The 24,688-nt window shown below is 41.8% G+C and overlaps 4 protein-coding genes across 5 annotated transcripts; 3 read left to right on the top strand and 1 right to left on the bottom strand.

The window, feature by feature from the left end:
* Nucleotides 1–568: 568 nt before the first annotated feature.
* Nucleotides 569–5,481, top strand: LOC144715009 (Regulator of chromosome condensation (RCC1) family protein). The gene is made up of 16 exons (XM_078589849.1): nucleotides 569–865; nucleotides 956–1,017; nucleotides 1,098–1,165; nucleotides 1,556–1,677; nucleotides 2,218–2,323; nucleotides 2,452–2,503; nucleotides 2,573–2,690; nucleotides 2,782–2,812; nucleotides 3,495–3,518; nucleotides 3,596–3,720; nucleotides 3,830–3,911; nucleotides 3,997–4,119; nucleotides 4,211–4,264; nucleotides 4,810–4,879; nucleotides 4,953–4,983; nucleotides 5,068–5,481. The coding sequence occupies exons 1-16, from the start codon at nucleotides 667–669 to the stop codon at nucleotides 5,313–5,315; spliced, it is 1,515 nt and encodes a 504-aa protein (XP_078445975.1). The 5' UTR covers nucleotides 569–666; the 3' UTR covers nucleotides 5,316–5,481.
* A 1,332-nt stretch (nucleotides 5,482–6,813) lies between these two features.
* IQD32 (IQ-domain 32) lies at nucleotides 6,814–10,392 on the top strand. The gene is made up of 6 exons (XM_078589848.1): nucleotides 6,814–7,117; nucleotides 7,747–8,058; nucleotides 8,145–8,321; nucleotides 8,949–9,029; nucleotides 9,114–9,960; nucleotides 10,161–10,392. The coding sequence occupies exons 1-6, from the start codon at nucleotides 7,034–7,036 to the stop codon at nucleotides 10,178–10,180; spliced, it is 1,521 nt and encodes a 506-aa protein (XP_078445974.1). The 5' UTR covers nucleotides 6,814–7,033; the 3' UTR covers nucleotides 10,181–10,392.
* A 762-nt stretch (nucleotides 10,393–11,154) lies between these two features.
* On the top strand, nucleotides 11,155–15,709 carry NUDT16 (nudix hydrolase homolog 16). 2 transcript variants are annotated; one of them, XM_078590219.1, is made up of 5 exons: nucleotides 11,155–11,418; nucleotides 12,557–12,671; nucleotides 12,816–12,899; nucleotides 14,939–15,229; nucleotides 15,462–15,709. In XM_078590219.1, exons 1-4 carry the CDS (start codon nucleotides 11,348–11,350, stop codon nucleotides 15,200–15,202), a joined length of 534 nt encoding a protein of 177 aa, XP_078446345.1. In that variant the 5' UTR covers nucleotides 11,155–11,347; the 3' UTR covers nucleotides 15,203–15,229; nucleotides 15,462–15,709. The 2 variants fall into 2 exon arrangements, with proteins under 2 accessions (XP_078446345.1, XP_078446344.1); XM_078590218.1 differs by lacking the exon at nucleotides 15,462–15,709 and having other exon boundaries at nucleotides 11,156–11,418; nucleotides 14,939–15,405.
* A 430-nt stretch (nucleotides 15,710–16,139) lies between these two features.
* Nucleotides 16,140–18,212, bottom strand: LOC144715287 (large ribosomal subunit protein uL2). Its single transcript, XM_078590217.1, has 2 exons — nucleotides 17,720–18,212; nucleotides 16,140–16,664 (listed from the first exon to the last, which is right to left on the bottom strand). The coding sequence occupies exons 1-2, from the start codon at nucleotides 18,157–18,159 to the stop codon at nucleotides 16,319–16,321; spliced, it is 786 nt and encodes a 261-aa protein (XP_078446343.1). The 5' UTR covers nucleotides 18,160–18,212; the 3' UTR covers nucleotides 16,140–16,318.
* Nucleotides 18,213–24,688: the final 6,476 nt, after the last annotated feature.

Here is a 24,688-nt window from a genome sequence, read left to right as displayed (position 1 = left end):
GAACATAATTGTAGGTTCAAAAAGTTCGACTCTTTAATATTATTGTGCTGTATGCGGACAAGTCACTTTGAATTCATTATTAATACATAACTTCATATTATTATATGATGATAATTTTAGGAAGGCTTCTACTGTAAATGAAAAAGTTGGTACCAAGTACCAATGCGCATGGTTATAAAGAACATACTTACCGCATGAGTTGAGGATCGGACGGGACGCGGACGGGACGGCTCATCCTAGTGGATGAAAACCGTCCCGTCCAACCTCGCGGACGGGATGATATTTCGAAATCACGGAATGATGTTTTTCCTTAACTCAAGAAACCTCGATTTCAAATAGGTTCACTTATTTCAAGAACACTAATTGAATAAAAAAATACGAATAATAATTATTATTTAATCGATGGTAAATATCCAACCTGTCTAATACCGGTGGGCCCACAGATGTTGACCGCGTCTTACCCGATTCCCAAAAATAGCAAGGAAAACGACAATGAAAAGATGACGTCAGTGAGAGACGAGGAGCGACTGAAGTACGACCAGTAGTATAATTTGAACTCTTCGATAGAAGGTTACTGTTACAAACTGCTTCCTGCTTCGTCGGAACCCTAAGCGGTCACTGGAGCAGGAGCAGGAGCAGAGCTCGAGGACCACCCAAGGTCCCACCATGGCGGGGGAGGAAGCGGAGAGCAAGCCGGAAGAGCGAACCTCAACCGAGATCGTCACCGGCGAGCTGCTCTACTGCGGTGGCACGAGTTGGGATACTTTAGGGCGTCGTGTATCGCCGAATACCGAGAACCTGGTGTCTCCCACTCGATTACGATCTCTTGTTGGCGTGAACATTCGTTTTGTGGCTTCTGGATGCGGTGAAATTCCTCGAACTCTGTTCTAGCTCGTTTTTTTAGGCTTTTTTAGCGTGCATTTGATGATCGGTTTTGTTTTTGGGATGAATGTAGCTTCGTGTCATTGTGTGGCATTGGACGTGGATGGGAGATGTTACACTTGGGGGAGAAATGAGGTGTGTTCGCGCTTAATGGCTGCTCGAGACGATGCTTGTGGTTGACGCTGGATTTTTGTGTTTTTTTCGGAGGATTGCAGAAGGGGCAGCTTGGCCATGGGGATTCTTCTCTACGCACCTTGCCGACTCTTGTTCAAGGGCTCTCCAAGTTTGTATTTTCGTTTTAAGTTAATTTTATTATGACTTACTGCTGTAGAACAAGTTTTTCAGAAGTTTTTCAGAAGTTTGATTGTTACTCAGCCCATTAGAACATGCTTCAGTTATTGATTTACATCTTCGGTCGTATATATAATAATCTATATTTTAGTTTGAGAGCGAGCAACTTTAAAGGCTTATTGTGATTCTTCTGTTCGTTCTCTCTCAAGATTTACTACTCCGAATGCCCCCATTAATATTTTGTATAGATGATTTGGACCCTGGGTGTCTGATGATTCCTTGAGGGGTTTAAGTCTGTAGCTATCTTTTCATTCAAAGATGTTTTCGTTATTTTCCTTTAATTTCTACTTTCATTTCATCCGATGTGATTTCATGGCTGTAGGCACGTTATTGTTAAAGCGGCCGCTGGGAAGCACCATACAGTCGTGGTTACTGAGGACGGGAAGTCATTTTCGTTTGGGTGGAACAAGCATGGGCAGCTGGGAACAGGTTCCACCCGAAACGGTGAGGAATAAAACATTTCAAGTATATATCGATTTATCTGTCGACAAACTTTCTAAGTTTTAATTTCGAGGGCATAATCTTACTTGGAACAACTCTTGGGGAAATTTTAATTGTCTTTTGTCTGTTGTTTCTACTTCTCGATTGCAAAAATTGTTACTTTCTCTCAATATGCGTCTAGGAATCTCCATCGCCTTCGAATAGAGATGGATATCGTTGCCTGGTCATTTCTGTCTTTCATTTTACCCTTGAAACGGCGTTTTATTATCTTACTTTCGATTTTGTTTTCTCAATATATGTTGGTTTTCTTCTCGACACTGCTTTTGTTATTTTATTTTATTTTCATTCATTGTAATTATTTATCCATTTTGATGAAATGCCGAGTTTTTGACGCATAATTCTGATTTGTTCTGGAATTCTGATTTGGCCCGAATCACTATGTATCTAGTCATTTTATTTCTCAGGAAAAATCATTTGTTTTGTGGTAAAGTCTCCTTCAAGGATTTATTGTCTCTCCTAATTTAAAGAACTTTGGATTTTCAGAGATAGAGTTATCCCCAGTCCCTTGTCTGGTTTCCCAAGTTACGAATGCAGTCTGCGGGGGTGATTTCACTGTTTGGCTCTCCTCAGTTGCCGGGTCCTCGATTCTGTGAGCGGTTTTTTTCTCATTTTTGATATTATATTTAAATTCGCTTGGTGCATTCCAAGTTCTGCAGAATGAATGTTTTCATGAATCTCAATGGATCTTTGCTATGTTTTAATTTTTCATGTTCTCAGTTCTGCAGGTCTCCCGCAATATGGTCAACTTGGTCATGGGACTGATAACGAGGTTAGAATTTTTTCCTTGTAAGCTAACCAAACTCTTTCTAATTTTTATTGTTTTCAAAAAAACTCTCAGTACAATTCAAAGGAAGGTTCCGTTAAACTTGTCTATGAAGCACAGTCTCGCCCAAAGGCTATTGCGGCATTTTCTGAGAAAACGGTCCTCAAAGTTGCATGTGGGACAAACCACACAGGTCTACATTTTAATAATACTTGAGCCCCTTGATTTTGGTTTACTTCGCATTTCATATTCTTGTGTTGACATTATTATTTTTCCATATGCAGTCGCTGTTGATTCTGATGGACATGTTTACACGTATGTACTTCTGTGCTCTAAGCGTTTTTGTTGTACTAACTCTAAAATATATAATTTCGTACTCTCAGAAGGAAATAGCTCTTGTGGTGTAAATGAAATTGGAAGTCTTTATCTTTTTTAAAATATTAATGTTTGCATGCTTTTCTTTTGAATCGATGCTGTCAAGTATTCTTTAGTTTATGATTTATTTCAAAAAAATTTTTTCTTTAGCTTATGATGAGAGGGATTAAATGCAATCTTTGCTCTTAGGCCTGGCGCTATTCTGCTATCTTGTGAGGAGAGAGTGTTCAAGAAAATATCAGATGTCTTCAAAGCCGAATGAAATCTTTTGAACGGTTAAAATATTAGTCGATTACTCAAAAATGCTTTGACTGAAATTTATCTTCAATAAATATCGGGATGTTTTTCAAAATAAAATTTCTCCCTTTTGTCGATGTAGAGAGAATGATATGTGGGGGGATTCGATTACTGATGGGTATCGGTGATAGTGGTTTATTAAGATGTATTTGTTTTACATAGTCTGCTGTAACCATGAAATAAAGATAGGAATTATTTAAAAAAAAGGAATTATGAGATAATAGGGTAAGGTACCTCCACCCTAGTATTTTCCTTTTTGGTCATTCTTTTTGAGTAATTTATGTGTTTTATTTTTTCGCATGCTAATAACTCTTTACGTGTTTAGGTGGGGTTTTGGTGGCTATGGAAGGTGCGCATGGCAGCTTTCCTGAAGTTTTCCTGATTGTAGAAATCAATTTCACATGTCAATATTTCGTTGTGAATCAGGCTGGGACACAGAGAGCAGAAAGATGAGTGGGTACCTCGTCTTGTAGAAGTTTTTCAGAAGCGAAACATTCTGCCGCCAGATGCCATTGTTTCTGCCGGCTCGGTGAACTCTGCCTGTACTGCAGGTGCGCAAATTGAAATAATTGGCATTTATAAGCTATTTTTGATGAATTATGCGAAATCATCAATAACATAAAAAATTTCGCTTATTATATCCCGGTTTTCTTCTTTCAGGTGGAGGCCAACTCTACATGTGGGGTAAGATAAAGAACACTGGTGATGACTGGATGTATCCGAAGCCCCTCATGGACTTGAGGTACATGGTTTATTTTCTATTATGTGATCACTTATTGATAAAATTACGGCCGAAGTTTACTTTTCTTCTAATTAATTGAATGCAGTGGATGGAAAATAAATTGCATGGACTCGGGAAGCATGCATCATGTGGTTGGTGCTGACGACTCATGCATTAGTTGGGGATCTGCTCAGAACGGCGAGCTCGGATATGGGCCCAATGATCAAAAGTGTGTTCTTCGCGTTATGTTCATTCGAAAATTGTTTTTCTTTGTCAAACGTCTGCTTTATTTAACTCTTGGTGCGTTATTACTCTCTTAGATCCTCTGCGAATCCCAAAAAAGTGGATCTTCTTGAGGGCATGCGAGTTACCAGGTTTGATTTTCCCTGAAGTTTTGTTTCTTCTTTTTGCACCTGATTACACGTGAATCTTAGACGATGAACATCTTTGTAAACTTATTGAATCGTAGACGTATAAACGTTGTAAACATCAGATAAACCCACGTTTCTCATTGCCTGAGCAAAATTTATGAGTTTCCTCATTATCTTTCTTGTATATAATTTCAAATTATATACAAAATTGGCGTCGCATAATTGACTCCAATCTGGTTGCAAAATCGTTCAACTTAGATTGATAAATGAACCGAATATTGAATGAGCCCTTATTATTTTTGAATCGGTCGGGCGAAATTTACGAGTGTTTCTTATTCTAGTTTTTCCCTTACTCCAACCTACAGCAAAATTTGGCCCCCGCCATTAACCCTTACGTTGCTTCGAAGTTGATGAACACGCATCTGATTTAACCTAGATGTATAAATGGATTATTAATCGAATGAAGCCAAAATTACTGGAAACTCTGCTGTTATACTAGTGAATTAAGAATTGAATAAACCTAGGTTATTTTTGAAATGAACAAGCAGTGTGGCATGCGGGACGGGTCTTTCCCTGATCGTTGTGGATCGGGCGAGTGCAGGGAACAAGCTTGATCAGGTACGACTCCGTTCCTTCATTCCATCTCGCTTTTGCATTACTTGTTCTTCGCTGATTTCCGTTCCCTTTACAGCTCGAGATTTACGAGGGCGATACATCTGGAGGTAACTATTTCTACCTCTCTCGCTGTCTCGATCTAGTCAACGTCGCTGCGGCTCGCTGACTTGTTCAATTTTGGTTGAAAGCAGAGCCAACGAAGAACGAGGAAGAGAAAGCGCCGCCGCCGAGGAAGAGAAAGAAGGCAAAGAGTAGTTCCTCCGAGTCCGAAGACGAGTCTGACCAGGACGAAGTCAACGGCGGCAGTAGTAGGGGCCGCGGCGGCGGTCGGAGGGGCCGAGGCCGCGGCCGTGGCCGCCCGCCGAAGCAACAAGAACAGAAGAAGAAACCATCTGCCCCGCGTGGCGGCAAGGGAAAGAGGGGTGCCCGGCGTAGCTAAGACGAGGTGAGCCCATCTTGACATTATTTTTTGGGGGTCAGCCCGGCCTGGAATACAAGTCTTTTTTGTCTCCCTCGGTTTGGCTCGTCCAACCATGGACGGCGGACAACTGTTTGGGACAGACAGCACGAGATTGGATGCGAAGGGATGGTCTTTTAAGTGGGAAGGGTTGGTGTGTGGTGTGGTTTGAATTCTCGCAGCCTGTGGAGTATCTGCTCCATACTCTGTGCAGTTCCCTGGCGAAGCGGTTGTACGATTTCGGGTGTCTCCCCCTCTCGTTTCTCGTCTCTCATGTTGCTCGTCTCTATCTTTGATGGTTTAGCCATGATTCGGCCCGAGAACTGCAAGAGGTTTGGGATGGTTTGAAATTTGCTGGCCTCGGAGCGTATTTCAGTGCAGAACTACATAGACTATCCCACATTTGTTTCTCTTAACACGTCAAGTAGGGAACGGCAGGTATAGATCCGGATTGTCCCGGACGTGGACGAAGGACGGGACGGGAGGAATTTCATCCCGTCCTACGTCCAACATAAGCTTGAGGACGAAGGACGGGACGGTTTTTCTTCCACCGACAAAGAAATCCGTCCGGTCCAATAATCTCGGGATGATTTTTCGTCCCTTCCAGACCTCCTGGGACAAATTTTTGTTCCGAAATTCGTTCCGGGACGAAAAACACATTTATATTTTTAATATATTGTAATAGGTTACCATATGTGACGAAAGTTTCCTCACACCACTGTCCCGTCACATGACCATGGATTTCAGAAAAATTCTTCACGTTTGCGTCACACAGCCCTCTTTACGGCGTCCCGTCATGTCCCCTTCACTGGACCATGTCATCGTTGCGTGACAAGGAAAACAACCCTGTTTGAGAGAGGAATACTGTTTATATGGAGGAGAGAGAATCAGAGGGGCATATCTCCAATTATTTTTGGGCTGCATCCTTTTGTACACGTGAATTGATGCATGGATTTTTCTGCAAAATGTCAAGAAATTGAGTTAGCGACGCCACGTGGGGAAATCTCGGCTGTCAGAAAGCTTGAATATTATGATTTTTCAGCTTTTTGGCCACTTTTAAAGTTATTAAAAATCCGTCACTGCCATCCCGTCATGCCACCCATCAGGCAGCCATCATACGTCACCGTCAGGGGCCCCTAATTTCGTCACCGTCACATCATCCGTCACGTTGCTGTCACCCTGACGTGTGACATGACAGACGACGGCTGCCCCTAATGACAAGGAAACTTTTAATTATGGGAAAATGAATTTTTCATATTAGACCAACCCATGCAATTGGGGGTCCCCATTTGTCAGAGGAGATGCCGTGGTCTAAGTCCGATGACGTACAGAGTGCCGTCCCGTTCCGTCCGTCCTCCGTCCCTGAGTAGGAGATCCGGTGGGCCCGGTAGGACCCGATCGAGTCAACACCGGGTTGGCTCATGGGGCGGATGCGGGTGGGGTAATGCGCTGGATTTAATGAGCGGTGGAATCCGAAAGCGAGATCTCGGTTGGCGGCAAAGCAAGCTGCACGCACCGTAACTTTAGTTTAAGCCATGGACGGAGGATGAAGCAGGCGAGGAGCACGAGGGAGGGAAGGTAGATGCGGCCGAAGATCGGATCAAAGAGCGGTGATTGTTGGCTGTAGATCAGTTCTTGAACCGATTCCAGCTTGTTTTTTTTTGGTTTTTGGAGAAGGAGAAGGAGAAGAAGTGTAGGGAATGGGGAAGACGCCGAAGGCTTGCTTGGATATCGTGCCTTGCGGAAGGATGCCTGCGGAGAACGACGGCGGTGAGCAGTCGGAGGTAATGTTGGATCGTTTTCGCTCTTTTTTTGCGTTTTTTGCTGTGGTTTTTTAGTTGTGATTGCACCGTGTTTTCGTTGTTTTGTTCGTATTTGTCCTTTTTTTATGATTTGGTGTGAATTTCGCGAGAAATGGCGCGAGGAAAGCTGTGTTTCACTTGGATCTTTGAGCTCTAGCTTTGACTCACGTTGAAGCGCGCTTAGATTTTCGGAAGATTGCACTTCAATCCCCAGTAACGAGAATGTCAGTGGAAAATTTTCTTTGTCTTCGAATTAGGCCTCAGCTTCCGTAAATCAGCCTGTTTCTGTGAAATAGTGTACCTTCAGTCTGTTTGTCAGCTTAATTGTTTTGTTCTTTTAAAAAATCTTCGTGGAAATTCGAAGGGTTAGAGTTCTAATTTGACTTAGAAGTTTCTTGCATTTGATTTTTGTACAACGGGTTGCAGTGAGCTCTTTCTTCTGCAAAATATCCCCAGATTTATTATCTTGACCAAGATCATGCTTGGTCGAACACGAACTGATGTTTTGATACCATCACGTGGACTACTCAAACAGCTCTCCGTTTTTATAAATCCTTCATAGAAAATTGACTGACAGACTCTCTTTATTTCTATAAATGCATGAATTGAAGACCCTTCCGTCCAGATCATTATCCAAAAAATGGAGATGGAGTTTCCGAAAGAGATCTGGCCAGGATCGTGTATTAAGCCCGACTGTCATCTCGGCTCCTTCACCTCTCAAGGAGATTGTAGATGATGACATGAACACCTCCATCATAACCAAGAACTCATCAAACTATGACATGATTCCACCCCCAAAGATGACGGATGATGATGACCCTCCATTACCAGAGCCAATTGAAGCAGAAGAGGAAATTGAGATCGATGCCGGCGCAAGGGAATCTGCGGCCTGTGTGATTCAGGCAGCAGTTAGACGATATCTGGTATTGTTCAAATTCTGAAAAATCCTTAATTTGAAGATATTCTTCTTTGCTTGTCTGATTCAGAAATCTGCTATATTTCTTCCTAGGTTTACAATAAATTACGGAAGCTCAAGAGTGTGGTTAAGCTTCAAGCCGCAATACGTGGGCACTTGGTTAGGCGAGAGGCCGCTGGTACTTTGCGGTGTGTTGAGGCCATCGTCAAGTTGCAGGCTCTTGTGCGGGCTCGGCTTCTTCAACAGTCATTGAAAGCGTCTCCCAACTGCGTAAGGATTAGTTTCTTTAAGAAAAAGAGGGAAGATCACTCGAAATCAGTGATCAATCCAAACTGGAGAAGGATTATCGATGCTGTTTTATTTTTTAGAAAACAAATTGCACGAACTGACAATTCGAAGGAGCTCAATTGCATCAAAAATATTTTAAAATGTACCCCTCTTTTTGTTTGTTCGCTAATTCTTATTAGTTTTAAAGTTATTCATTAATTATCATCCTCTTTCAAAAACATCATCCATTCATCAATTCTTATTAGTATGAAATCCCTTGGAAAGTTGCTGTTCTTTGATAAATTAATTCTTATTAGTATCCATGCTTCATCAGGCCTCCATTTATTCGGAAAAGTTTTTTGTCGATATTTATGGAAGGAATTTTATTCCATCTCTGGCAATATATCAGGTCAAATTTTTTTTTTGGTCCATCAGGCCTCCATTTTTAGTCGATATTTCAGTTGTCCACCAATTAGCGTAGTACATGTTTATGGGATTTTGTTCCACCTCTGGCGGAAGTCAAATCTTAACTAATAGAGTTTCTAAGTTTCAGATTTTTTGCGACATTGTACAAAGGGTTTGATTTCAGACGAACTTTCGGAAATTCATCCTGACGTTTTACTGTTTCAGGACTGCAAGGAAAGCTCCAGCTTCGAAGAGAAGAAAACCTATTCATCGGAGAAGATGTTAAGTAACGGGTTCGTAAGACTGGTACATTCACACACTCCATGCCGCCATGACTTCTTTCCTATTACATCCAAGTTTCTTATTTTCCTCTTTCCTGTTTTGTGCAAGCTGCTGGAGTCTACGCCGAGAACCAAACCTATACACATTACTTGCAATCATTCAGACTCTGCATGGAAGTGGCTGGAGCGATGGATGATTTTGGCCGTGCCCGATGTTGTTCGAGAGACCGTCAATGACTCGGAAAAGAAGACAAGTGATCCAGAAGTAGAACCCGCCCAAAACGAGAAAATCAACCTGATTGAGCCAATGAGCGAAAGGGAGACCAGCAATCCCTCGTCTGTCGCCGCGCAGGCCAAGTTCGAGGAACTGATCACGGGTAATCCGCAAATATCAGCCAACTCCTCTCAAGAGGCTCCAATTAGAGCTGCCCATGTGACGAGATCGGAGTGCGGCACCAAGATCTCTGTCTCGTCGACTCTCGACTCCCCAGACCGATCCGAAGCCGAAGAGATTGTCCTCGAGGTACAAAGCCAGAGAGATCCTCTCCCTCTCGAGCTTGATGAGAATAACCCAGTGAAGGAAGACTCGGTCTCGAGAACTGAACCGGAGGAAAGTGAACCCGGTTTGGACCGGACTCCGTCCAGCCACTCGGTGACTTCTAAAAATAGCAAAATGACGAGAAGTGGGTTGACCAGGAAGCAGAGGCCTCCAGTTTCAGGAGCAAGTCGACGAGGAGGTTCATCGGGTAGTGCAGAGCAGACCACCGAGCCAAGACCCGGTGGCGGCAACTCTGTCCCCAGCTACATGCTAGCTACCGAATCGGCGAGGGCGAAGGTCAACGCCGTCAATTCCCCCAAGTCAAGCCCTGATGGTCAACGGGAAGTCAACGCGAGGAAGAGGCTCTCCCTACCCATGAGCAATGGGAAACATGACTCGTCGCCTTCAGCCTCTGCGGGTAACGAATCCTTCGTTTCTTCTTTCTCTCATCTTCGTTAACTTCTTCAAAATGAATCTCACCACAGTTATAACATTTTTTCCCGATTTCTCACGAAACTACGAAAGGCAACCATCTGCTGTAATTTGGATTTTAAATCTTTAATTTGTAATTTGGATTTAATTGATTTATTTTAGTGTTCTTTCTTTTGTTTTCTCCAGAGAGACGATGGCAGAGATAATCAGGGGGAGTCTGGGTATCAGCTGAGCATTCTTCTCTCTCCATTTGTCTTTCAATTAATCTGATTTTATATCTCTATCTATTTATTGACCATTTCTCTCTCTAACGCCCTCTGGGCCAGGTCCTGAAAATAGGGTGTCATGAAATAAGCCCTCGTTTCCTTAAATACCCTTGATACATTTAATTTATTGTTATCGTGTTTGCGCCCCTTCATTCCGGCCTTTCTGTTGGTTTAAAATTCTGGGGACAGTTTTTTTAAGAAAATTAAGGAACATGACCCAAAAACGATGACCCTCCCGATGTGATATATATACATGATCATCAAGTATATATATCCTTGGCACATTTAATTTATTGTTATCGTGTTTGCGCCCCTTTCTCCCAGCCTTTCTGTTGGTTTAAAAATTTGGTGACAGTTTTTTTTAAGAAAATTAAGGAACATTACCCAAAATCAATGACCCTCCCGATGTGATATATATACATGATGGTTAAGTACATGCTAGGCCGAAAGGGCCCACCCCCGGCGATCTCGTACCTCTGTAGCCATATTGCCCGAAGCACTGCAAAGGGTCGACCATGCCCCTCTCTCCCAAAAAAGAGGAGACATCCGCCTGTGTTTGTCTTGTGAGCCCACGCGACTCGGTCAAAGAACACACGAATTCAGTCGTCTTCGTCTCCTCCGGAAACTACCTCTTCGTTACACGACCCGAATCAGCCACTCGTCTTCGCGGGTATCTTTTGTCTCCACTCGTGTCAGGATCCGAGCTTTGCGTAAGCATCTCGAACAGAGAAGGACGTGCCGATCCACCCCAGAAGGGCCCTAAACTCACACGTAGCTTTCCCAGTTCCTTGTCTAATGATAGACAGTCAACAGAGCCGGCCCACATAGCCTGGCCCACATAACCAGATCAAGCCTCGCCGCACAATAAACGAAGTTAACTGGGTAAATTTTAAATTTTCCGGGTGCGGGTATTTTTAACTGAATCGACGAAGAACGCGAGATCCCGACGTTTCTTCCTATTCCCAATCTCTGATGGAAGAGGGACGACGAGAGAGCAGTTCGTCGACGGGATCATGGATGTGAGATCGTTGCCTCTGCCATTGCCGCCATCGCCGAAGCGCGACTGTAAGTAGGCATTTGTCCGCTGTTGAATTAGAACGTTCGAGTATGAGTGATCTTGTGGCGCGAACGGGTCGGCATCAGCAGCGCTACGAGCAAGGGCATCGCCTTATCGCCGGGTCTTCTCTTCGCCCCAAATGTTTCAATTACTGCGGTTGGCATGTTTATGCCTTTTTGTTTTTCGTTCTGGATTTGTGTTTCGGTTCGGGCCCTGTGTTGATTTATATATTGACGGACTCTGTTTGGGGCTTTGTGTGTTGTTTTATTTTTTATTGTGTTGGGAGTATTGTTTTTTCTTGTGACGGGATGGCCAGGGGCGGGTTTTTCTGTTTACAATTTTTATTTTTTTTCCGCGGTAGTTCGTCTGATGAAAGTGTGTTTTTTGCCGCGCATGCTGTGGAGTTTTTTTTTATCTAATTCATCCTATTTCGGCTCTTTTACCTATCCAAACATTTTATCTGCTTCTGCATCAGGCATGCCGTGAAAATTTGACAATAGAAAGGGATTAACATTCGATATTGCCAATGCGTCAAAGTTTTAATATGACCTTCTTGTTCAATGATCTTGTTATGGAACACGTATTATGCTTCTTTTACAGTTTTTGTGGCTATTTTGATAATTTAGAAAACGTGTAATGATCCAGATCCGACAATTAACCCCCTGTCAAGTCGGAACCAAAATCTCTTTAAAAGGTTTCTTCCTTTAATCGTCTGGGAACTTAGTATCAAAAAAGTAAATTATTATGTGTAAAATCTTGTTCCTTCATCCTATCATGACTACAATACCATGGGTCTCTTTACGGTGTAATTGCTGGATTACAGAAACCGAAACTGACGGGTAGTTCGTCATTTCTTTGTTAAGAATTACAGCCGTTGCCTTCTGTCCTCTGGATCTTAGTAAAATATCTTAGTAGTAGTCTTCTCTTTTCACCCGAGTTTCTGTAAGCCCACCTTTTGGTCTGTATTGTTAAGTCATCAGCTTTTTATGTATTTCTCAAGTCATCGGATCTCACTCATTCTTTATCCTAACTATCGGGAAAATATATATTTTTGGTTCTGTCTGACGTTCTCTTTATGTACACTGCGCATTTTATTTGATCTTCTTTATTTTTATGTGGATCGAATATTTTTAGCCGTTTATTTGATTCTGCAATGAGACTGTTGTCTGTGGATTTTCATCGGTTAATACCCTAATTGATCAAGGGTACAAATTTTCTCTTGAAAATGCTTTTGAACATATCTTTATCTACTCCAACAGATGTATCCCGTATAAATATCGTTATTCAAATGATGCTTCTGGTGGAAAGCGTAAAAAGATTGTTGAAGTCCTTATGATTGACACGCCAAGCGGGCCCGGCCTTCTTTTTCCGAAGGTAATATCACAAATTTTCTCTTACCCAGTACAATTTCCTTTTTTCTTTTCGAGCATTAGACTTTGGCCCAGTCATTTACTTTGAATCACTGTTATTTGTATATTAATTTTCAATGTACGACCATAATAATGCCATTTTTAACAGGGTGGATGGGAGAATGACGAGACTGTGGAAGAGGCTGCGGGGAGGGAAGCTCTGGAAGAAGCCGGAGTTCGTGGAGAGATCAAGGTGAATGAAAATTAAATCTTCCGTACTGATGAGGGATTAGGCCAATCCGACATTTAAGATGACTTAATCAGAAATTTAGAACCCCTGGCACTTCAACTGAACTAGAAATTTAGGACTCGACATCAGTTCATCTTAACTTTACCTGAAAGTGAGGGCTGGGCATATCAGCTTGACTAGTAATCTAAACGGGTGTATTTTGACTTAACTTGAAATCTATTCTCGACTGACTTATAAATTTTAAGCCAGATATATTAAATTAATTCGAAGGTGGGACCTCGGCATCCCAACTAGGGATCTGTGCGATCCTGATCATTAAACCGACTTGAATTATATCTGATTGATCAGAGTTTTCTTGATAGGATCTGATAAGTGCTGGGTCAGATAAATTTGATCGACGCTGATAAATCAAAGTAACATTTACGGTTAAAACCTTGATTTATCGGATCTACAGATCAATTTCGATCAGACCTGATCGAAAATTCTATTCTTCAGATCGTTCAAGAACTTGATCGATCCTATTTCAATCAGTACGTTCCGATAGTTGAAACGGCCCTCTTGATAGTATCTGCGAGGGATCAGGAGAAGTCTACAGACCAAATCTTATATTCAGATCTCAGCCAATCTAATCAAATGTTATATTCGAATCGGATCTTGATTGATCAGATCCACAGAATGATCCGATCTGGATGAAACTTATTTGACCAATTTATTTTTTGATTGATCAGGACTTCTACCGATCAAGGATTGACCAGTATTTTGATTATAAAATGGCCCTATTGATTATATTGGTCTACCTAGTGGATCGCTCGAACCAAGATCAACTTGGCTGATACGATCATTAATTGAAGACATTAGATCTATCAAATCTTTAATCAGATCTCAATCCGTTTGATCCCAAGGCCACCATTTGGGATTGAGGCATTGATTTGAGCATTTGGATCTGATCAGCAGATCAATGGCCTCATCCGCAAAGGATCAGGGCCTTGGTCGAGACCATCTGGTCGTTTGACAGTTTTGATCAAGCCAGGTTGACTGATCGTGATAATACAAGAGTCAATCCAAACTGTCTGATTGGTGGGTCCCACCGACTCATGTTCATGTGACAGACTTCCATGTTGAATGTCTCTCGCTGTTACCTGCCAATGAAATGATCAGATCGAGTAGTTTGATCTTATCGGCAGTCGAGGATCAGATCAGCCCACAGGCACGATCAAGATGAGGGGATGGACGGTCGAAGTCTTTGCTGTATCCAGTCTGGTATCGGTCTGGTCTCAGTACGGCAATGGAGGCTGAGGCCCGGGGGTTGGGGGCGGGAAGTATAGTGCAGGGACGCGGACGGGACGATTTTTTCGTCCGGGACCGAAAAAATCGTCCAGTCCCATGATATGGACGAATTTTGGGACGAAAATTTTGTCCCAGGGACCACCGTATGGGACGGTTTTAGTCCCATGAGACGAAAAAACCATCCGTTTGGAGGTCTCGGACGATGGATGGATGAATCTGGACGGAAAACCGCCAGATTCACATCCGACGGTTGAGATGTTGCCACATGGCCTCGCTATGACAATTTGCATCAAAGTCCCTGTATTTTTAGGTGCGTGCAAACGGACGCTGCTCAGAAATAATTGTAAATATGTCCCTTTGCAATCTATCTCCGCTGTAATTCCCTAAAAAATTGAAAAAATCTTTATTAATATATTAAAAATATAAAATGGGTTTTTTTGTCCGGGACGAATTTCGGGACGAAAATTCATACCGGGAGGACTGTACGGGACGAGAAACCATCCCAGTATGATTGGACGGGACGGCTTTTTTATCCTTGGATGAAAAATCGTCCATTGTCCACGTCCGGGACGATCTGGAACTATGGCGGGAAGGCCACTTTGTTATTTTTCTTATTTTTTTTTTTAATTTTTATATTGCCAATTGGGCCAAACTTCGGTCAGACCGTGACCAATCGATGGCAATCGGATCTGCTCAGAATACGGTTCCACCTAGTAAACCCCTAATTCCAACTTAGTTTAATTTAATATTGGCAGGAACTTCTGGGGCATTATTATTTCAAGAGCAGGAGCCACAAGGATGAGTTCTGCCCAGACGGGTCTTGCAGAGCCGCCATGTTCCCCCTGCTGGTCAAAGAAGAGCTCGATTCCTGGCCTGAACAGAGCACCCGTCAACGCAAATGGTTGACCGTCGCCGAAGCTGCCCAACAGTGCCGCCACTCTTGGATGAAGGAAGCTCTTTCCGACGCCTTTGCCAGGTGGCACGCTTCCATTGGCGAGGACGACATCTACATTGACTAGCAGCTAACCCCCCTCATCTTGGACTTGGTATCTTATTTTTATAATTTTCTCCTCTTGCCCTTCATTTCTAGAATACTCCGCAGACAAATTATTCGAGGCCTACGTATTTGAGTTAGTAGACATCAAGTTGGGCCTGATGTCAATTCTAGTGAAAGATTCAATGGGTTTTGGCAAAGCTGAAAATCAAATTATTTTAGTGTTAATAGTTGTTAATCACAGTCTTCAGTAATCACTTTCTTGTTTCATCAATCTGAATTAGGGAAAGGCACATCCGGCTCAGACCTGACGGGACGGACGATGAGTGGTGATGGATGAGAATGTAATATGGAGTTCGCCGCCACTCCGGTCCCGTCACACGTCCCAGGATTTTTAAAAACTCCGTCACAATTTCGATGCCCATCACTAGAGCTGTTGTCCCGTCCTCATCTCGTCACCAGACAGTGTCTCTGTCACAGGGGATGAAAGGATATATCCACAATTAAATATTTTGATTGTTTACTTTTGACATTTTCAGTTCTCTCTCTCTCTAACTACATCTCTCTCTCAAACTTCCTTTCTCTCAGACTCTCTCTCTCGGACATCCTCTCTCCACTCTCTTGGATACCCCCTCTCTCTCTCTCTCTCTCTCTCTCTCTCTCTCTCTCTCTCCATACCTCTCCGTTTACTCTAAATATTATAGAATTTTATCATTTTTTTCCTTATTCTCCTTTTTTACAAGTCCCAGACCCTTTATCACAGTTACACATCACAGTTGTTTTAACATGCCATCCCTAATCTGAATTTGAGGAAGAAATTATAGAGGGTTTTCACAAAATGAGATAAATAGCCTTACTAGCAGGAACCCTCTTCAGAGAAATTGATCGGATTTCCCCTTGGGATTCAGATTGTTGAAGAATAGTTACCGAAGAATGAATCTCTTCCAGTATCAGTGCTCAGATTGGAATGAAGAAAGATATAATTATAAAGTGGTTCAACTAGATGAAAAAAGAAAATGAATAGTGGTAAAAGGTTGATCCCGAGTCAGCAGAACACAGAAAACTGAAGCCGCTAGAGAGACAAGTACGTTGATCAAACCCAACACAAGGCCAAAAAAAAAGATAAATAGGAAAAACCTCTTCAAGAGGACTTGTCGGACTTGGCGGCGGTGGCGGCGGCCTGGCCACGAAGACGACCCGTGCGGCGGGCAGCAATGAGACCGACCTTCTGCCCGGGCGGCGCGTCGCGGCGGACCGTGCTGGCGTGCCCGATGTGCTGGTGGTTACCTCCTCCATGGGGATGCTCGACAGGGTTCATCGCCACACCACGCACCTTCGGCCAGCAGTTCCTCTTAACTCTGTACTTGTGGAAGGCGTTACCGGCCTTCAGCATCGGCTTCTCCGTCCGGCCGCCTCCCGCCACCTGTCCAACCATGGCTCTGCACCCACTCGGCACCACCTTCTTTGCCCCTGAAGGCAGCTTGATCCTGGAACATCCAAAATTCATGATTTGATCAGTGACCCAGGTTTGGATTAAGTCAAATTAAACATTTGTTAACTAGTTATGAAAGAGATTTATAGAGAGCACTATGATTTAGTCCAATTATATTAGTATGTTATGCAATCCAAGAGATGGAAGCCACCATGAAAAGCAAAGGATAGGAGTATGCGAATAGAATTCGGTCACTGGGTTATTATCTTCTCTGGGGATGAATCAAGGGTTAGTTGAGAATGTAAGATATAGCAAGAATGCGAATATAGGCAGACAGATCCTGGAACACCAAAATTCATAATTTGATCATTGACCCACGTTTGGAATCAGTCAAATTATATGTCTCTGGATGGAGTTCTGGTGGACTAGGATGTTATCATCCAACGATGAATGAGAAACATAGAGAGCACAATAATTTAATTCAATTAAATTAGTATGTTATGCAATCCAAGAGATAGAAACCACCATGAAAAGCAAAGGATAGGAGTATGTGAATAGAATTCGGTCACTGGGTAATTATCTTCTCTGGGGATGAATCAAGGGTTAGTTGAGGTATAAGATATAGCAAGGATGGCAATATAGGCAGACATTGGTGAGAGGATAATCAATTAACTGTTAAAAATGGAAATCGTGTCAAGAGACGTGTAACTATGATTACAGTAGGTCCACATTCAATATTTCATGATTCAATAATCAAGAGCTTCAAAATCTCATCAATCAGTCAGGCTACCATTCTACAAGAAGAGTCATCACTGGAAATCTCGAAGAATTAGGATATTAAAGTAAGATCTGACCACCGGAATGAACCATTTTTCTAAACACAACCCCGGCGAGAAACATTACTGTGGTCGGCAAGAGGAGCGACAAAAAGGGGCGTTATTTAAACAAATATGATAAAAAACCTGGTAAGACTCATCAATCACTGAGCAGAGGACATCCTCCAGGATGAAAAGTAATAATCATCAGACAGAAAATAGTGCCTACCCAACTGCAAATCCAAGGAAATTCTACACTGAAAAAAAAAATCAACGAAAGAACATAAAGATTCACCTAGAGGTGCCATTATCCGGGTTATGGCTGATGACGATGGCGTAATCGCCGGAGCTACGAGCGAAGACGCCGCGGTCACCAACGTGGTGTTCCACGTTGCAGATCACAGCTCCCTCGGGAATAGAACGGAGAGGAAGAACATTACCGACCATCAAGCTAGCCTTCTTCCCGCAGAAAACGAACTGCCCGGTGTACATCCCCTCAGCGGCGATGAACAGCTCCTTCTGCTGCTTGTAGCGGAAGGGATGGCGGAAGGCGACGCGGGCAAGAGGGGCGCCACGGCCGGGGTCGTGGATGATGTCGGTGATGACGCCCTTGAGATAGCCATTGCGCTCGCCGAAATCGAGACTGCGGAATCGCGCAGGGCCTTTGCGGTGGTGCGTGTGGGACTTGAAGACCGATCCCGCACCCTTCCTCTGAGCTCGAATCACGCGACCCATGGCGGCGGCGGCGAGAGGAAGAAGACGATGGCGAGGGCGAGCGAGAGCGGGTTATAGAGATTTAGGGCATCGCTTTGCGCCCTTATATACCCGCCCCCCCCCCTCTCTTGCCTGTGTAGTGGGTCGATTTGGCTCGGTTTTTTTGGCCCAAAAGCCCACTCCGGGAAGAGTTTACTTGCTGGGCTTGTCTGGCCCATTTCAATGAAGTGTTGTGAGGGTCAGGACGGATGACGGATGACGGGGTTTCACGGTTTGGTCAGCAGTTGGTACAGTCATCTGGCGTGTTCCTTTTGGGATGAGGGGCTGGATGATGGAATTCTACGGTCTGAAAAGCGAGTTATAGAGATTTAGGGCATCTCTTTGGGCTTTATATATACCCCCCCCCCCCCCCCCTCTTGTCTGTGTAATGGCCGAATTGGCTCGCTTTGGGCCCAAAAACCCACTCCGGGAAGAGTTTACTTGCTGGGCTTGTCTGGCCCATTTCAATGAAGTGCTGTGAGGGTCAGGACGGATGACGGATGACGGGATTTACTGTTCGGTAAGCACTTCATCCAGTCATCTGGTGTGTTCCTTTTGGGATGAGGGGCTGGATGATGCGCTTTATATATACCGCCCCCCCCCCTCTCTCTTGTCTGTGTAATGGGCCGAATTGGCTCGGTTTGGGCCCAAAAGCCCATTCCGGGAAGAGTTTACTTGATGCGCTTGTCTGGCCCATTTTATTGGAGTGTTTCAGGGTTGGGACGGGGGACGGATGACAGATGATGGGATTTACGGTTCGGTAAGCAGTTTGTCCAGTCATCTGTTCTAGGGTTTGACGGTCCCCGTCAGTTCCAGTTTTCTGGCATGGACCTAAATCGTACCTGAAGTTTGGTTCCGGTCCGGTTCGGTACGGGGGGTGGTGGAGGAGCACAAGGGAGGCAGAGGCGTTGTGCACGTGGAGCAGCGGCGATGACGCTTGGGGCGGGTGATGGGAAGGCCGACGGGAAGGGGGATGGGTAGTGCGTGGGACAGGGTCCGGTCAGGTCCGGTTTTTGGCACGGACCTAAACCTTACCTGAAGTTCGGTCTAGTTCCAGTCCGGTCAGGTCCTATTTTTGGCATGGACCTAAACCTTACCTGAAGTTCGGTCTAGTTCCGGTCCGGTCTTGTTCAGTACCGGTTCGGTCCGGTCCGACTGGTCCCCGTTCCAAAATGTCGAAGCCTAATTTGTTCTGTTGCTTCAGACACGGGATGGGATGGGATGGATGACGGAATTGTACAGTCTGAAAAGAAGTTAGTCTACTCTTCTGTTCTGTTCCTTTTGGGGCGAAGAGCTGGATGGGATGGATGATTGAATTGTGAGGTCTGGAAAGCAGTTCGTGCAATCATCTGTTCTGTTCCTTTTGGGATGAGGAGCTGGATGGGACGGATGATGGAATCGTACGATCTGGAAAGTAGTTCGTCCAGTCATCTGTTTTGTTCCTTTTGGGAAGAGGAGCAATTCCCCACAATTCTGTCATACATCTGTTCTGTTCCTTTTGGGAGGAGGAGCTGGATGGGATGGATGATTGAATTGTACAGACTGAAAAGCAGTTAATCTAGTCATCTGTTATGTTCCTTTTGGGACGAGGAGCTGGATGGGATGGATGATTGAATTGTGAGGTCTAGAAAGCAGTTCGTCCAGTCATTTGTTCTGTTTCTTTCGATGCGAGGTGCTGGATGGGATGAGTGACAGAGATGTGAGGACTTGAAAGCAGTTCGTCCAATCATCTGTTCTGTTTCTTTCAACACGAGGGGCTGGATGAGATGGATGACAGAATTGTACGGTCTGGAAAGCAGTTCGTCCAGTCATCTGTTATGTCCCTTTCGACACGAGGGGCTGGATGGGACGAATAGCGGAATTTTACAGTCTGGATAGTAGTTCGTCCAATCATATGTTCTGTCCCATTTGGAGCAAGGGGCTGGATGGGACGAATTTTACGGTCTGGAAAGAATTTTACTGTCTGGAAAGCAATTTGTCTAGTCATCTGTTATGTTCATTTTGGCATGAGAGGTTGGAGGGGAAAGAGGACAGTATGGATTGTTTGTAACCTAGAGTAAATCCCTAGCACCCGATGACTGAATGGAATGGAGTGGAATGAAAAAGAGGCTTGTGTTTTGTTCCCCATCATGAGGTCAGGACAAATGATTAATGATAGTGAGGAGTGAAAAGATGATGGACCAACATCTTCCTTGAAGCCTTAATCATTAGTAAGGTATGGTGATGGATGACAGAACAATAATTGGTTTATTTGTCATAGAGGCTGCAGTTTCATTCAGTTTGCATCTATTGGGCTGGACAGAATGGGTGACCAAATGGATGGAGGATGGTTACAAATGTAGAGTTAATCACCTGATGTTTTGTAAGTTTCTTCGTACCTTATATTGGATATGAATTATGTTATGGTTACGAGGGGGGAGACAATGAAGTAGCAAATGACTGCATGAATCTCTATCCAAACATTTATGATATGGTTATGATTGGGATGGAATGAAAGCCACACATGGTGTTTGTTGTCATTTTTCTTTCCAAGGCCATGAAGGATCATTGGTGTTGGATTGGGTTTTTTTCTAATCCATTAGTCATTCAGCATTGAACTTTCATCCTAGTCGGCCCTGGATACACCAAATAATTGTCTGCCCAGAACATTTCATGGACTGAGGAAAATAAGTCATCCAGCCTCTATATATTTTTTTTACTTAAGAAATAGATTTGATACTCCTAAGTAAGGTAAAGTTTTGATGTTTTTTTTATAGTAATGAGGGACTCTACTATAGGTGATTGTAGGTGTGCAAAGCTTATAATGGTTGCATTGTCGTGTGGCTATCGAATTCCTAGACTGTGGTTCAGGAATTATAATGCATGAAACATTGTTCATAGACAATGATTCGCTTAGCTCTGAATGTTTCTCAACAAATATATATAATTATCATTATCGGCTATGGTGATTGAATTATTCTTCACATGGGTTTAAAGTATTTCCCACGTTTGATTCAATAAGCCTTTTCCTTAGACATATGAATAATTCATAAAAATTTGGTGAACCAATTCCTTTATTATATGGTGTTCTAAAATCCAAAATATAATATGATACTTTTGATGTGATAAGAAGGATTTGATCACTCTGATTATAATAACTTGTTCAATTCACATGCTTAAGTCAAGGGCATCTTGAATTAGGCCAAACTATCAGAATAAAGCTTGGCCTTGTCTCAATTATATAATATAACCATAATAACAGTTTTCACGGTAAGGTAAGTCAAGGATGGTGATATATTAGTGTTGATACTAGGTTTGGATACTCAACATGATTGAATAAAAGGATTTTTAGATGAAAATTTGAAATTATCTAATTTGATTTTTATTATTCCCAATCCTAAGTAAATGAGATGAGTATTGAGTTTAGGATTAATCCCATAATCACATCTTCATAGGATCTTCCGTGGGAAGCATGTAGTCCCCATTGCATAGAGACACTAGACATGCCGAGAATACATCTATGCCACAATCTAGTATGTTTGATGACATTTGGAACATTGCATGTACATGAAATGACGATGCTTGGCATGCAAACAATGCTTGGCATAAGCCTATTGAGTATCTGAGTTTCAGATTATAAGCATGTCGACATGAGCTCTAACACTTAACGAGTGTTCCTCCCACATCATGTGTATATGCTTACTGAAGTTCCAAAGTATGAACTGCCACACTACAAATGACTCGTACACAATTGGAGTCCCCTTTCCCATTTATTTTTTCATTTGGCATGGTAGTATCGAGACCAAGTGTGTTTTAGGACAAGTGTACAATAACCATGCTAACGCAACAAACATGTTAAAATAATGTAACTCTGAAAATAACAACCAATTACAATGGCCACATTGCAATATGCTTAGCCAAAAAAATTAATCCCATTAAATGTAAAAAGAGTCCCGTAAAATAGTGTTTTTAAGATTTCTATCACTTAAATAGATACATAGTTTATTCATGTTTCTTATTATTCAAACGCTAAGTTATAATAATAAAATTTTACTATTTCCCCTTAAATATAGATACTTAAAATGCGTAGGGAAAGGTTGGGTGACGGGTTCTAGGGTCTTGTATAATAAGACACTAAAATGATTATCGCAACATAAGACTTATAATGGAAACTAAAACGATGATGATCAAATCACATTTACATATATCCGATCTATGATTTGCGATCCATCAAGAGCTATTTATGGGTCCAGCCTCCGCATGTATATAAGCAATCCCCAACACGTTGAATCTCCTCCTCCATCTTGATGATCCTTATTATTTATCCATCACCATCATTATGATATTACAATCACAACTGGGTGTGTAAGGGAGCGGAGAAGAAGGCTGGGAACATAAGAATTTTGGATTCATTGAATTTTTGTTTAGGGCCTTCTCCTATTTATGGTTAATGTGAAATTTTCATAAAACACCTAAACTTTTAAGTATATCTTCCGAGGTTGAAAAGACCATTTGTGTATGACTCTCTAGGCCCATATATCCCTTCAGTTGATAAATCTAGTGGCCAAATAACCTTTATTAGCAAATCTAATTAACTATCTATATCACCATATAGATTGATCAGTCACATATTAATTTAAACTAATCAGTTGGTCAAGTTTTCTATTTGTGGCATGCTAAGCTACACCTTGTGACCTAGAAGATACAAAGATGTATAATGACTCTATCATGGAACCTTACTATTTTTGGTTACCATCTGTTTGACGTTCTTAGGATAACATAAGATATGGTCCACTATCAAACCATAATCGGTTACCTGAGCTAATACTGATGCATTAGGAAACCATCATATAACTTTTCTTTGAAAATTCACTCCTTGCCCATAGACCTCATTTCATCATCTGCCTTATGTTTTCTCCTCTTCAACTGAGAACAAACAATTCCATATTAACCAATAAATCATCTTCGCAAAGTTCTTATTATGCCTGAACAAAGACATTCATAATTCCTTGAATATGAACTCATAGGTCATTGTGAAAGTACAATAGATCCTCCACAAGACATATTTGGTGTCTTGGGTCTAAGGACTGCTTACCCAACAATGATGTGAATCAACCTGATTAACATTTTATTATAATACCACTGAGGGATTCATACAATTAAATTTAATGAAATCTTTTCCGTTATGAGCATACATTATATGTCCTTAGTGTATCCACACTAATGGATGTGGCATCGATCATTCTCATCATATGAGTGAAACTATACAGTACAAATATATTTGGATATTTTGATGTCGAACTACATTATCCTTTGAATAGAAATATTAAGAATATATGTTTAAATACTAGTGATGTATGCACTATGATCATCATAAGTTATTTAGTCATTACATCTATTCTTCAACTCATAATAAGCATCATATGTGGATTATAATAACTAGATTGCATCAATAAATATTGCATGGGATTTGGAACATGTGATTGGCTTGTAGAGTAAATATATTTCCATCATTAGCATCTGAATTAGTTTTTCCAAAATCCTCACTCTCAAAATTTTCATTATCTTCCTTCCATCACCTTTTCGTATTCTTCCTTCATGTTTTATTTATCATCAAAATCTTATTCATCATCATTTTTTTGATATTCTATCTTCCATAATTCTCATTCCACCAACAACATATATCTAGTTTTTTGTATCCTAAATCTCCCCAGATTTTTATTTTATGAATTCATAGCTATGTATTGAATCCTATCCTGCTAGCTCTCCATACTTATTTTGTTATTGTTTAGAAAATACTCCCCCAAATATAATGGGAGCATCGCAAGCCATGAGATGCATCAATTTCAAAAGACATGAAATCAGAAGGGAATATAAAGGTTATGGAACAAAATATGATGCAATCAAGCTTGAATTCCAATGTATAAAAAATTGCATGTAAAAGAAATCATATAAAATATGAAAAACATTTCAGTTCCAACTATCAAAGTAATTAATTAGGTAAAAACTAAATTCATCTGGGATAAAGTTGATATTTTATGTAGGTAAAGAAAATAAATGATTAAGTTCATTATATGTGAATAAATGTCTACCTATGTTATGAGAGATGACAAGGGTTCCTAGATCTTCCATTTTAAGGGTAAAACAAATGATCAAATGTATCTAGATGGATGTGAAAATTTCTGTCTTTTGTGCCATTTTAGGCGTACTTTAATCCATCAAAAGTTTGGTCAACGTAGGAATCTCATCAATATCTTTAAGAACATAGATTTTATCTGAAAATATTTAAAATTCTTAATAAATTATGAATTAAATTATCCATCTATTTAATGGATACACTCCAAGTGTATATGAAATAATATAGGGGTTTGTCCTTTTAATTGAATTTATGCATTTTATTTCGTCGTCACCTGATGTTTCTCGTCACAATTGTCATCATTTTTATCTTAATCAATGCTTTCTAACTTATATTCATAAGGCATCAAATCGATCTCTGTTTGTTCCTTCCAACTAATTCATGTCATAAATTCCC

Source organism: Wolffia australiana, chromosome 18, assembly GCF_029677425.1.
Source record: "Wolffia australiana isolate 7733 chromosome 18, ASM2967742v1".
NCBI lineage: Eukaryota > Viridiplantae > Streptophyta > Magnoliopsida > Alismatales > Araceae > Wolffia > Wolffia australiana.
This window is presented reverse-complemented; position numbering and strand designations above follow the sequence as displayed.